This window comes from Amphibalanus amphitrite, unplaced genomic scaffold (genome assembly GCF_019059575.1).
Source record: "Amphibalanus amphitrite isolate SeventyFive unplaced genomic scaffold, NRLGWU_Aamphi_draft 000000F_arrow, whole genome shotgun sequence".
In the NCBI taxonomy this organism is placed as follows: Eukaryota; Metazoa; Arthropoda; class Thecostraca; order Balanomorpha; family Balanidae; genus Amphibalanus; species Amphibalanus amphitrite.
Genome location: NW_024881498.1, coordinates 490,314 through 505,131, shown reverse-complemented (window position 1 = coordinate 505,131; position 14,818 = coordinate 490,314). Strand labels below are relative to the sequence as shown.

At 53.0% G+C, this 14,818-nt stretch overlaps 1 protein-coding gene across 1 annotated transcript; it reads left to right on the top strand.

The window, feature by feature from the left end:
• Nucleotides 1–10,825: 10,825 nt before the first annotated feature.
• On the top strand, nucleotides 10,826–12,423 carry LOC122378438. Its single transcript, XM_043359550.1, has 2 exons — nucleotides 10,826–11,989; nucleotides 12,247–12,423. Exons 1-2 carry the CDS (start codon nucleotides 10,826–10,828, stop codon nucleotides 12,421–12,423), a joined length of 1,341 nt encoding a protein of 446 aa, XP_043215485.1.
• The last annotated feature ends 2,395 nt before the right edge of the window (nucleotides 12,424–14,818 follow it).

Here is a 14,818-nt window from a genome sequence, read left to right as displayed (position 1 = left end):
TCAGATGCGCCTGTGTAAGACCTTCAGAGGCGCCAGTGTGGGGCCCTCAGAGCCGCCGCCGATGTAGGGCCTTAAGAAATATTGGTGTTAGTCCCTCAGATTGGCGGTGTTGGGCCCTCAAAGGCGCCGGTGTGAGACCCTCACAGGCGCCGTTATGGGCCCTCAGAGACACTGGTGTGGAGCCGTTCCATGCAGGTATGGGCCAGGACCCTAATTAGAGCTGACGCTACGCTTAATAGGTCAGCAAGGTCACTCAGAGGCCAGCACAGGGCCCTCAGAAGCTGGAGTGGGGCCCTTATGGAGATGTGTGATGTGTGGCGACTCAGGAGCCCGTGACTCCGTGAGGTGCTCTCACGAGTCCTGCGGGTCTTATCTCAGTCGAAATAAGGCACGCTTGGACCCTGAGCGGCCAATTGGCACTGCAGGGCCTTTCGGGCCCATAGGGCACCATGCATCTAATGAGGCGGCACGCGCCCTTTGTGCCCCCCCCCCCCCCCCGGTTACCCTGCACTGGCTGCGGCTATACAGGTAAATCATATTCTAACCGTCCCTATCCCCAAGCATTGGCAGCGGCCGATTCCTGGTTTGCGCAATATGAGTGTCATCGTTAGACAATACGGTTAAAAAGGGTTGAAGCGGCATGACTCCCCTGTGGCATGAACTAAGAAGCAACATATTTTTAGATAAAATAAAGCAATGACAACTAAATTGAGGTTACTAAAACGACTCTGATCACAAAAGTAGTTACTAGGAAGGCTTTCTAATTCATTTTTATTTAGTTCCTCATTATAGGCGTAAGAAGTGTAAGTCTGAACGGGGGGGGCATACTTGTACTGAATGCCCTCCCCAGGCTCCTGTCGGGGGGGGGGCATATGCCCCTAATGCCCCCCCCCCCTGGATCCGCCAGTGAAGTGCATAGCACTCGAGAGAGACAACTTCGAGTGGTGAATCGTGTGGTTTGTGCCAATGACCCCAGATATGTGTACTGTGACACCAGTTCTCAACTCAACTCAACTCATTTATTTTAACAGACCAGACAAAGTAAAGACACACAAAACATACAAATAGGATTGGTGCAAAAGCCTAAAGCTCAACTCAAGGCACCTCTCCACATTCAATAGAACTTAACAAAACATGACACCGCCGGGATTAACATAGTACACCAACATAACTATAAATTAAATGAAAGGCGAACATAAACAGGAGTGTGAGATTACTCCTCCGCTGAGTCAGCAGCAGCCGCCCCCGCCGCCCGCCGCAGTGCCATCGCCCTGGCCACGAAGTCCTGGAAGAGCGCCGCGGCCTCCCGGCCGCCGTCAGTGCTTGTGGTGATACTGTCTCCGTGTATTAAATTGTGGATTAGGTCTCTTCGAGGTAAATTTAGAATTTGGTTACCTAAGACCAGTGAAAGCTGAGTGAAAAGGTTAGCTCTGACTTCCTGATAAAGAGGGCATGATAAAAGAAAATGGTGTATTGTTTCTGGTTCATTTTGACAAACGCAATGAGGGGTGGAGAGTTTCTGGAGCTGGTAGAGATTGGCATTTATGTAATGGGAGGCTCCCTGTCCTGATTTGTGTATGGAATGCGTTGCCGAGTTTTGAGCCAAAAGAGAAATAAGCGTGTGGTTTTGGTGTGCCGAAGAGGCTTGTAAGACCATCCTGAAACTTTTTGGGTGATAGGGGAAGTTGGGGGAACGCCGAATACTTTTTTTCTGACGCCCGTAGCACGCAAGGTAGACAACATAAGCTATTCTTGTTGGCGTCATTCGAGAGGCCAGTCGTTTGCCTTTCAAACATACCAGGCGCATTTGATGAATTCGCATACCGTTAAGCGCACAAACTAAAAATATCAAAGAAGTGACTTTTTCGGCGTTGCCCCGGACTGCGGGGAAAGCCGAAAATGAGAGAAATGATCTACGGGGAATGCCGACATTGATGTTTTGCCACTTTATCTCAAACTTTATCCAGAATTTATCAAACCTGACACGCCTTTTAAGAGCTTGAGGACGCTTGGTGCACACTGGAAGTTATAATTGTGTGATATAATAAGAAAATGCCAGGTAAATAATTCCTTATAGGTAACAGGCCGTTGTGTCGGTTGAAAGTGTAATTTGTGTGACTAAAAATTGGCGTTGCTATTCTACAGCAGTAAAGTCCACGTAGCGTGCTTTAACGTGCGTAATTGCACGTTTTCGGCATTACCCCAGCCAGCCATACTTTCATTTGCAGGCCCATAACTTTTCAACGTGCCGTATAAATTTCAAATAGGCAGCACACTTGTGCAAAGACATGCTGAAGATTACTTGACCGAATTGGCCAGACAAACGGTAGCATAATGAGTAAGAAATGCAGCTTCTAAGGCGCATGTAGTACAAGGAACGCGTACCTTGAAAACGCTCTTGGCGCCCTCACAGCCGAAGTATTCCGAATGACGACTCGTAACAAACATGCGATAATTGTAGTCACTTAAGCTTCAGAGCATCACTGACAGGTGGCATCCATGTCTTACGGTTTTCGAAATATCTCGGATTTCGGCTTTGCCCCAACTCCGGCATTGCCCCAACTTCCCCTACTTGTGTTCTGAGAGAGTTGGGTAGTGTGTTCCATGTGCGTATGGTGGCGGGAATGAAGGATCGCTGAAAGCTAGTAGTTCTGTTAGGGGGAAGTGTTAGTGTTGTATAATTTCTGAGAGTTCTGCGAGTGTCAGTGATTCGTGCCTGTGGTAGTATGCGTGTGATATACTCTGGTTGTTGGTGGGTTGTGGTGGTCAGTTTGTGGAAGAACTGTAGTCTGTGTAGTTTGCGTCGGGTCTTAAGTGTGTCCCATCCCAGATCCTGTCTAAGTCTGTCTGTCGAAGTCCTGAAGGGAACCCCAGTCATAAGTCTTGCCGCTCGATTGTGCACTCTCTCTAGTCGTAATGCGTCATCTACAGTTATATTAATTTCTGTTATATTCTATTATTTTCAGTTATATTTCAGCTATATTCTGGACCTTTTGGGACACACCTCGTACTTTTTTTAAAGAAATTTTGTCCGAATGGATGAATTGGTGGCTTTGGGCCCGGGTGCCCCGCTAAGCAGTGCTTGTTGCGAATGACACCACGGACCCACCTTGCCCGCGCCCGGTTCACCGGTGATAATTTGGACCGAAAGTTTAACGTGCCGCAGGTAGATGGCGGCACGGTCCTCCCGGGTCTAGCGTTCCCTCACTGCTGTCGGAACGCCTCCTCGGTGCAACCGGTGTCCGGTGTCGTTTGAGCCGTCGGTGGGCACCCTCCTCTCTGAGGGCGGCCCGCAGCTCGCCGTCAAACCACGGCGGCTGACGTCCGCGGAGCGTCACCACCAGTATGTGGTCCCGGATGGCCGCGTTCAGCAGGTCGTAGAAGCGGTCGGCAGCCTCGTCCACTGGAAGTCCGTCTAGTAGGATCCATGGTGTGCGGCTGAGAGACGTGCGGAGGCCTTCCCAGTCAGCACGCCGGTAGTTCAGCGCTGTCTGCCTCGTTACGAGTGGCACGGCTGCCCGCGCTATCTGCACGGTGCACGCAACCTCACGGTGATCGGATGGAAATACACCGTCCCGGACCTCTGCCTCGATCGGCAGCCCACTGGACATGACCAGGTCAAGGACATTGCCGCCACGAGTGGGCTGTCCGACGTATTGCTTCAGGCCGGCCAGGTGGCAGCCGTCCAGCAGCTGCGCGCAGCACGGTGGGCGCCGCCCAGCCGGCCTCCGTCCGCAGCCAAGCTCGGGTACGTTGAAGTCTCCGGCTGCCAGCAGCGCTTTGTCTGGGTGAGCGGTCGCGATGTCGCCAATCGTCCTCATTGCCGCGGACAGCGATGTTGCATCATCAGGCGGACAATAGCATACTGCTAATAGTAATGTCGGCAGCGTCCGCAGCTCGACAACGAGCACCTCAGCGTCGCGCGGCTCTAGCGCCTCACGCCGCTCCGGCCGAAGGCCGCTGTCGATGAAGCAGGCGACACCGCCTCCGACGCGACTGACCCGGTCCCTCCGGAACAGCGCATGGCCGGGCAGCGCAGACTCCAACTCCGAAGATGCAACCGTGTTGTTAAGCCAGGTCTCGGTTAATGCTATCACTGTCTGTTTTTCTAGTTCGGGTGCGCAGTGTCGTAAATCCCCGAGCTTATTCCGCACACTCTGTACATTTTGAACGAGCAGTTCAATCTTGCTATGGCCCGAGCCGCCGCGGACAGGGCCTGGGTTAGTTGCAATGTCACCCGTCAGCAGGCACGCCGCTGTAAACCAGGCGAAGCGGGCACAGCGGCGACCATCAGCCGGCGCACAGCTGATCCGTACGGCACGGCTGACGGCGCGCGGGGCGCGAGCAGCAGCGGCCGACACCAGAGCAGTAGGTGCGCCCCTCCCACGTACACAGATCCATCGCAATTTCAAATGTGGCCAAAACCTCGAATAATGACCATTTGTAAATTCCTTCAATGAGTGATTTTTTAACACAAAACGGATTGAAGCATCTGAAATCACCGGCATATTTTTTAACCACCTGATCTCCGCTCACCGCAGTCGTGAACCTGGAACTTCTTCGGAAGCGCATGGTAGACCCAAAAGACATGTGAAACGTGCGCAACTTTGAGTGACTGTAACATTGTAATAATTTGATCGAAACCGCAATAAATGGGCATCGCTGTGTTGCATGGTTCGTGCTGAAAATTTTGGTACCAAAAATAATGTTTTAGCTCGTCATCAATGCCATGCTAATTAGCAATGTTCGGGCACATGCATCACAGTCCGCATTTTCACTCATCGCATACTTCACAAGACCTACAAGAAAATCATCAATCACCCCCCAAAATTCGAATGGCTTAAACTGAGCCTGAGAACGTTCACAAACGGTTCCCGAAAGAATTAGCTGGGCATCAGTGGTCAAACTTTTGCTATGGGGGCAGAAGTGATGTGATGTCGGGCGGATTCGGCCGGCCGGCTGACCCGCGAGCAGGGCCTATTTTAACATGTTAACTGGGGGGGCAAATGCCCCCGCACTCAACAGAATTGCCCCCCTAGTCGTCGAGATTTGCCCACTATAAAAATGGGCATAAAGGAACAGGGTGACAAACATACTACGTAACTACTGTGACTTGTTTTGCAATGGATGTCAAATGAGTCAGTCTGTAAGTAATGACCAGTGGTGTATCTAAGGGTGGGTCATATGGGTCATGACCCCCCACCCTCTTGGGGCCCGGGGACACCACAGGCCTGCCAGGGGCACCACCGGCCTGTCAGGGGCACCACAGGCCTGTTGGGAGCACCATCAACCTAGCAAGAGCACCATAGGTCTGCCAGGGGCACCACAGACCTGCCAGGGGCCCCACCGGCCTCGCAGGGGCACCACCTTGGGCCTGTCAGGGGTACCACCACAGGCCCGCCAGGGGCACCATAGGCCTGCCAGAGGCACCATAGGCCTAGCAAGGGCGCCACGGACCTGTCAGGGGCACCAGAGGCCTAGTATGGACACCACATGCCTGGCAGGGACACCACCGGCCTCGCAGGGACTGGGACACCTTGGGCCTGTTAGTGGCACCACGTGCCTGTCGGGGACACTCCAGGCTTGTCAGGAGCACCACAGTCCTGTCAGGGCCCAGGGGCACCACCGGCCTCACGTGGACACCACCGGCCTCGCAAAGGCATCATGGGCCTGTCAGGGGCACCACGGGCCTGTCGTTGGAACTTCAGGCTTGCCAGGGGCACCACAGTTCTTTCAGATGCACCGGCGGCCTAGCACCATGGCACCATGTTTGGCCGAGGTCGCGATTCGGCGTATGTCGCCTCGCATTAGCCGCGCGTTTGCAGTCTTTTCGTGGTTTCAAACGTTCAAACATGGGATATGATGTTGCTCCCATGCATTAGGGTGGGTGTCAAGATCACCGGAAGGTCAGGTCAGATCATTTACCTTTGATGACCTCGGTTCACATTTTCGAGTTTTATATGTTTCTAGGCTAGTTTTTGGAGCTGAATTCGAATTAAGCAACCATTTGACCATTTACGAAGTAGTTTTGGTGCCTTCGTAACATGTTACGAAGCTGTCAGAGGCGGTTGCCACCCAGTGTCCTGATTTTCGTGAATTTGGGTGGAAACCCACACCTAACAGATTCTCTTTGTGACGTCCCGGAAAGCCAAACGACGTCCCTGACAGATAAAAGTCGATAGGTATATCGAACACCAAAAGCAAACTAACAAAAGGAAATATCACCTCTGTAGCCTAAAAACACGGCTATGCAAAATGACAATAAATATATCCTAAGTCCTCACAAACCCACTCTTACACTCAACTCCCCTTTCCTGGCCAACTGCCGCAACAGTAAACAACGCGGTTTTATTTTATTTTCGTTTTCTGTGCGTCAGATATGGATAGGTTTTTTTCCTTTACCATGTGAATTTAATGCTGCCATATGAAGGAGAAAAGATGTCGGAATAGAGGGATCTGAGGACGTCGTTTTCCACTTTTCAGTTTTAGTAACTGTGCAGTGTATAGATAAAAATTAATCATGCGAATATATTACTTGGACATTTAACTATAAGCACGCAACATACCTTTCGTATCAAATTCCTGTAACATATTTAATTATTTTTTCCCCTCAGAAGGTCACAGTAACGGGTTAGCGCTGCCCCTTGAACATGCCCTTCAAAAGTAGCAAATTTTGCATATGTTGATAGTCGTTGGGGAAAAAGTTTAATGTTTATCTGTTTGAATTAGAATAAAGTTACCGAATTTCAACAGAATTAATTCAAGTACCTATGTCGTCCTTGGCTTAAAAATACACGCAATGTTGGGGACGTCGATTGACCTTGTTATTCCCATTTAATCGACGTCGGTACAAAACTGAAAAGTGCACAATGATTTCACATTTTTTCCAGCCAAGAAAAATTCAGCGTCCACCTTGGAGTTTTCTTAATTGAATTTCATAACAGGAAGCTATGGAAATTAATTTCCGAACTGTTTTCCACCTCTTTGTTTGGACGTCTGCTTTTTTACATCAGTCCAAGGCTATAGAACTCCAGGTAAGGACACCAGCCGTTTGACCTTGAACGCCGCCGGCCGGCCGATGACGTCATTGGAGGCAAGCCGGCTCGGCGGACGCATCGAGCGAGCGTATAACGGAGGAGCGTTGGGACGTTGCGGGAGCCGGGGAGAGATTTTAAAGCGTTTGCATACCACCATTGTTATGTTGATTGATCTAGACTGCATTCTTATAAAGCTCGACGCATCTTAGGCCTGGATGGTGCGTACATTCGTAGAACGGTCCGACGTCCGTGGTCAAAGCTGGCTACTCTATATGTACCAAAAGACGCCAAGACCGGTGCAATAACGGCGACCCGATCCCGTCTCTGGCGATTCTAGGACTCGTTAGGACCCAGGCCGAGTCTGACCCGTCTATTTTTAGGGAAACAGGATGGGTGAATTGACAACCGAATACCGATGGTTAGAATTGATCCCGTCGTCGAGCGATGGTTTCTACTCTATATATACCAAAAGACGCCAAGACCGGCGCAATAACGGCGACCCGATCCCATCTCTGGCGATTCTAGGACTCGTTAGGACCCAGGCCGAGTCTGACCCGTCTATTTTTTAGGGAAACGCGGTGGGTGAATTGACAACCGAATACCGATGGTTAGAATTGATCCCGTCGTCGAGCGATGGTTGATTGACAGACAACACATGTTGTAGTGGGCGGATAAGCATCAGGGATAATGCCTGAACGTAGGCAAGCATAATTGGTGTGCCATATTGTTTAGGAATATAAAATCGTAACGGAGGTCCTTGAGGATATTATCTCTACATTACGAGGATTCACCACCAGTGAAATTACTACTGTTAAACCCTCGGTCCCGGGCAACGCCGGGGAGCTGCAGTATCCGGCGGCCACCTCGTCGACTCGCAGGTCCTGTGGGCTTCCGTCCGTGATGCTTTAGTGCTTCACCCAGAGGCACGGATAGAGCAGAAGGATGTGGGGTGAGGTGTCTGTACGCCTCTTCATTGTAGGTACGACGCATACAGCGCCCAGTCCCGCCGAAGCTCGATAATCGACCGTGACATATTCTCAACTGGCGGATCCAGGAAGCGGTCTTGAACACATCGGGGGGCATATACCCTAAAAAAGGTTTCTGTGAATTAAAAAAGAACATCGGATTTCGATTCCTTGCGCACTACTGTGCAGTCCGATCAATAAACTTTTCCTCATAAAAGTTGTGAAGTTTTCGTTTTATTCTCGAAAAACGATTTCGGACGCTGCCCCGGATGTGGGCCTGTGGGGGATAACATTTGTCCCAAATGCCTTCCCTTGCAATCGCCAGCGGGCTGCCCCACCCTGAGCTTAACTAAAAACGTCTAAAAATCCCACCAGAGAGCCGAATCAGATAACTCATCTCTGGCCCGTCTAAATTACTACGCACCGTACGGCGCCCGGCCCCGTCGGAGCACTGATCCGACCGTGATATTTTTGGTTTTCCCCCATCCCAAGCTCCATTAGAAACGTTCTCTCGCCCCATCCAATTGCTCATGATGTCATTTCAAATTCAATACCTACCTCATCTCTGTCTGCCCGCCCATTCATTGCACACCTTACGGCGCCCGGCCCCGCCAGAAGGATCCTAGCGCGCTGAGTGGTTGCCTCCAGCCGCGTCATCGCGAGGCCCCGCGGGGCCCGCAAATGAATACATTGCGTGAATAGCCGTGTCGCCCCCTGCATCAGTCCTCTTGCTCGATATGATATCCCTCTTATGACGTCAATATTTAGTGATAGCCGCTGGCTCTTGAGCTGATTTTTGTTGAAGCATATTTGTTGTTGACTGTTGTGTACGATCATGGACAAGAACTAGACATCTTCAAAGTGTTGTTTTGGTGTTTGTGGTGAATGCTTGAATTTTGTATTTTACTAGGGGTAAACTGGCATTACTTTGTGTCTATATATGATCATTTGAGGTGCCTTGAGGTGGTATTAGTCAATATTGCCAGTGAAAATCGCTAATTTTAAGAGATTTAGGTAAGGGATCTTCAGTGTCTTAGGCTCCACACCGATATCGACGTCCTTTTGAAATAGCGACGTCCTCGGGGCTTCAATCACACTCTCCGAAAAATCAATTTCAGGACACTGTTGCCACCTACTACGAATACCCGGCAAAACCCTTACTGGTTGACCTGACCTGACCTGACCTGGCCTAAATGCATGAAGACATCATCTATGATCATAACTAACATGATATTCGTGATCAGCACCCCGAAAAACCATAGCAGCCACTCTTTACGACGCTCTAACAGGTCCCGATTTTCCCGACTTTTGGGTCAATGACCTGACCTGGAAGGTCAACCGATGACCTAGGACCTTAAAATTGGGTGTAATCGGCTTCCTTTCATCACGGGCAACACGGTCGTTTTTTCCGCGAAGCTCTAGCTCGATCAGGGGCGAAACGGCAAGGGGGAGGGTCCAACGGACCCCCCCCCCCCTATACGCTCGCTACTGGAAACACCAATACGGGCGAGGGTTAATGGATTATTTAAAGACAATTTTCCAGGTTGCCTCCCCAGTCAAATTCCCTTAAAATAGGCTCTGCCCGCGAGTCAGCGTCAGCTGTTGCTAGGCTGGGTCAGGGTCGACCGAGGTCAATATTGGCTGGTTGCCAGCGGGCGGGGAGGCCACGGGAACTGCGTGAATAATAAACAATCCTTGGCCGTTTCGGTCCGTGACGCGCTGTTCGCTCCATTTCAACCGTGAGTCGTGGCAGCGGAGAAGATAGCGGTGTGTTGGAGGGAGATGTACCTGTCGTTTTGTTAGCAGATATTGACAATGGAGCTGCGTATCAGTAAAAGAGTATTTTTTGATGCCGTTATTGAAGGAGGGATGCTGTCCAAGCAAATGAAGAACAGCACAGCGCATGCCGTGCAGCTTGGAGAGAGCCTGGCGGAGATAGAGTGCGATGGCCGGTGGTCAAATGAATGCTTAGAGAAGCTGCGTGCCGCTCTAACGGATTTTTTCATGAAAGTTCAACGGCAGTGGGCTAAATGCGGGCGTCGCAGGGGTCGAGTGCTCGCCAAATACGGGAAGCATTTCGAAGGCGATATTGTCGTTGTTGCTGACGACGACGTCTCCAGCGACGGCACCGGGGACGAGGACGGCGGGACACTGTCGCAGAGCGCAGCGGGTGGGAGATGCCCTATAACGCGGCTCAGCGCGAGAAGCAAGAGACGGGCATCCCGCGAACTGTCCCGGGACCATCCCACGGAGAAGCTGGTACAGGCTGCTACCCAGAGTGCCAGGGCGGATGGCCAGTCTGATCTGTCCTACGTTCTGAAGAAAATCACGGCCTCGCCCACCAGGCCATCGAAAGTACGCCGCACAATCAAAGTCACCAAACGCCCCCAACCAGAATGCGTCACGCCAGATATGGCCCTGGCGATGAGCGTCGCAAGTGATTTGACCGTCCTTGGCTACAATGTGGTTAGAAACACAATGCGCGGCGCAGCAAAATCCAACATACTCCCATCAAAGCATCAAGTACGCGAAGCCAAGCAAAGGTGCTGCCCTCCAGCGGGTGCGACGATCGTTACGGAAACGAGTGCATCCGTAACGTTACAGTCCGTCCTCGACCACACTGTTGAGCGCCTTGCCGAGGCTCACAACATCCTCAACTCACTGGATTCTCCCACTGACGAGTCGGGGCCCAGCGCTCGTGTGCACTATGGTATTCTAGAGGCAAAATGGGGATTTGATGGGGCAGCTTCCCAGTCAGTGTATAAGCAAGCCCTCAGCGCGGAGCATCGAGGAAAGACCGAGGAGAGCCTCTTCTGCACAACAATGGTACCGCTACGGCTCCGTGTCGACCAGTCCGTCGTCTGGAAGAAAGCGGCCCCATCATCATCGACCAGACTGTGCAGGCCCATCAGCATCAAGTATGCCCGCGAAACCCCGGAGCTGTCGCGAGCAGAAAGGCGACTGCTGACCGGGCGTGAGTGGGGGCTGGAAGAGCGCCAGCTGCGCATCGTCGCCTCCGGCTACATCCGCGGCGCACTGGAACACGCCGCCGCCGCCTGGCTCCCAGCAGCGTCACCGTCCCATGTCATGCTGCTGGAGAGGGAGATGCGCGAGGCCGCCAGAGTGGTAACCGGCTGCTCCCGGTCCACTCCGGCACACGCCGTAATGGCGGAGGCGGGCCTCGCCCCGGTGGCCGAGCGACGCACGGCCCTGGCGGCGCGCCTACTGGCCAAGGCGCGCGCCCTCCCGGCTGGAGACCCGCTGCGGAAGGTGGCGGAGAGCCAGGCCCCCATCCGCCTCAGCACCGTGACGGGGTGGAGAGGAGTGGGCGAGGAGACATGGAGAGCGGCGGGCATCTGCCCTCCGATCGAGCCCATCCTCCCCCTGCCGGATCCACCGTGGGAACCGTCACCAACGGTTTCTTTCGGTTTAGACATCGGAGCCGCCATCCCAACCGCGGCTAGTGACACCTGGAAGAGGAATGCGGCATTCCAGCACCTGGCGGCGCTCCCGCAGTGCGCCACCTGGGTGTGGACCGACGGCTCGGCCACCGACGGCGTCCTGAACGGTGGCGCCGGAGCTCTGATCGTGTGGCTTGACGGAGAGGAACGCTCGGTCCGCGCCCCGGCGGGCCGCCTTTACTCAAGCTTCCGGGCTGAAACGGTCACCCTCCAGGCCGCCCTCTCGTTCCTACTGGGGAACCCTCTTCACGCCGATGAACCCGTAGTGATCTGCACGGACTCACAGTCCGCCCTCGCCGCACTCCGAGAGGGCCCGGCCGCCCAGCACTCCCCGCTGGGAGGGGCCATCTGGAGAGCCCTCCGGGGCCTGACGGCGGGAGGCCGGCAGATCCACCTGCAATGGGTGCCCTCGCACTGCGGACTGGAGAGGAATGAGAGAGCGGACTCGATCGCCAAGGAGGCCAGCAATCTCGCCCAGGACCAAGTCCCCATCGACGTCCAGACGGCCCACCGGGCCGCCGCCAGAGTGGCGAGGGCCCGGACCATCCGAGCCTGGCCGGCCGGCTAGTTCCGCCGGCTAACCGGGGACCACCTCCCGCCGGCCGTGGCCGGCGGAGACCGGTCGGCGGCGGTGGACGTACACCAGCTCCGCGGCGGCCACTGCACTGGACCAGTTCTACGCAGTGGCGCCACAGAGTCGGGCTGGCGCCCTCCCGGCTGGCGGGGTGCGAGCAGTGTGACGACCAACACTGCAGGGCCGCGCTCTGCCCCGTCTGCCGGGAGGAGGCGGACACCCCCCAGCATGTCCTCCTGCGCTGCCCGGTCCTGATGGCCACCCGACACCGACTGCTGGGATCCATCAACCCCGACCTGGAAGAGGTGCGGAGCGGCGCCATCGTGGCGGCCCTGGGGGCCGCCCACAGGTCCCTACAGAGCCTGACGGCTACGTCTCAGCTGTGAGACGGAGGGACCACAACAACAACAACAACAACAGCAGAAAGGCAGCATATTGAAGCAGAGATCCACAGTCTGCACCCGACGATCCTGATGACTCCTGGTGGCAGCCGGGTGGAGATCCAACATCAACTTCACTTAACTATGATAGACGGGAAAGTCATCGGAGCCCTGACGGAGACTGGAAGTGCCACGTGCAACGTGTGTGGTGCAAAGCCAAGTGAAATGAACGACCTGAGTACTGTGGCCGATCGTTCGGTGCGTTCAGAGAGCCTCCAGTTCGGACTGTCGACGCTCCATGCCTGGATCCGCGTGTTTGAATGTGTGCTTCACATTTCATACAAGCTGCCAATCGCAAAATGGCGCGCTGTAACCGAGCAGGATAAGGCGGCCGTCAGCGACAGGCAAAGGGCCGTCAAACAGCGCTTCAGGGACCCAATGCAGCTGGTCGTGGACCAGCCGCAGTCTGGCGGGAGTGGCGGCTCCACCAACGATGGAAACACGGCCCGCCGCGCCTTTAATGACGTTCATGTGCTGAGCGAGGTAACAGGAGTCGATGTCGAGCTACTGCAGAGATTTTCAGTCATCCTCTCAGCACTGTCATCTTCTTCGACTATCGACGAGGGCAAGTATCATCGGTACGCCATGGACACAGCGGAGCTGTACGTAGCACTCTATTCGTGGTACAACATGCCGGCGTCACTACACAAGATCCGGGTTCACGGAGCAGACATCATCAACGGTCTCGAGCTGCCTATCGGTGCATATAGCGAAAAAGCTCAAGAAGCACGCAACAAGCATAACAGGCAATACCGACTTGGCCACGCCCGGAAGACATCACGGGAGGACACCCTGACCGGGTGCACGTCAGAATAGCTAGTGACATTTGAGCTAGTGACTTTTGAACTAGTACAAAACAGCTAGTGCCTCAAAACAGCTAGTGACAAAACAGCTAGCGTCAAAATAGCTAGTGAAGCAAAATAGCTAGTGCTTAGAAACAGCTAGTGACAAAACAGCTAGCGTCAAAGTAGCTAGTGAAGCATAAAGAGCTAGTGCCTCAAGACAGCTAGTGACGAAATAGCTATCGTCAAAATAGCAATTTCGTTGGGCCTCTGTTTCCTTCCCATTCACTTCGCTTCAAAAATGCAAGATATCTATGACTGTAAATATGTATTTCCCGCGATATGCCATCTCTTTAATTCCCCGGTGCCCCGCTTCTAATTTGTTGTTTGTCCTAGGGATCCCGTCCTCTGCCCTCCTAGCATTCCAAATAATTTTGTCAAACTACGGTGCTCTTCTGCTCCTTCTACCCGTGGGGACTCTTCGTCGGGAAAGAATCTATAATAGCTGCTCTACGAATAAGCTATTTTGCTTATTAGCTATTAGTCGACGCTAGCGATTTCTATAGCTACATGGGCGTAGGAACGGCTGGAACATTGTGGGTGCATGGGTGCAGAAATCCAGCCATGGCCGGTGAAGCCGGGGGGGGGGGGGGTGGGGAGCGGCACCCGAGCGGAGGCTCCTTGTGAGCTTTGAGGGTGTACCATGTCGAAAAGGTACCTACCGATGATAAGTGTATTTAGAAGCGTTGATAATGTCAATATTGACTACCGCAAAAAGTACCTAAATGCGGCTAACTTAGCCATTTTCGAAGATAGGTATCGGGCTAAAACTTTTGACAGTGGGTCATCGGTATGTGTTCAATCACATGTGTTCCGTTGCTTCCTTTTTTTCTTGAGCGCAAATGTAAGTTTTGAAGACCATCACAGTAGCAAACGCTTCTAAAGGTGGAAAGTGGGCAAAATATCCTGAATTTGTTGTGCTGCATGGGAAGTAGTGTTGATGAGAAAAGGGGTTTTTGTTCCAGATTACTGTGGGTGCAGAATACATTGTCTGCACCCACTGGAAAATTATTGTGGTTGCAACTGCACCCACTGCACTCATGGTTCCTACGCTTATGACTAGCTATATTGAAGCACTAGCTATTTTGCTCTACTAGCTATATTGACGCTAGCTGTTTAGTCACTAGCTGATTTAATGCACTAGCTATTTTGCATTACTAGCTATTTTGGCGCTAGCTGTGTTGTCACTAGCTGTTTTTAAGCACTAGCTCTTTTGTACTAGCTCAAAAGTCACTAGCTCAATAGTCACTAGCTGTTTTGACCAGTTTCGGTACCTCATGGTCACCAGTGACCCAGTGACCAGTGAGCTAATAGAACAGCACTACAGCAAACCACGACGACAGCGAGCTCGTCGTGCTGACGTGGGAGGTGTCGACATATCCCCTCTCCTGAGACACGACGAAGTCAGCAGCTCCGACGAGGATGACCAGGAAGACGAAGGCGATGCTCCTGGAGTGAATGAGCTGCTGTAGGCAGAAGAGGGACGAGAACTGTCAGTG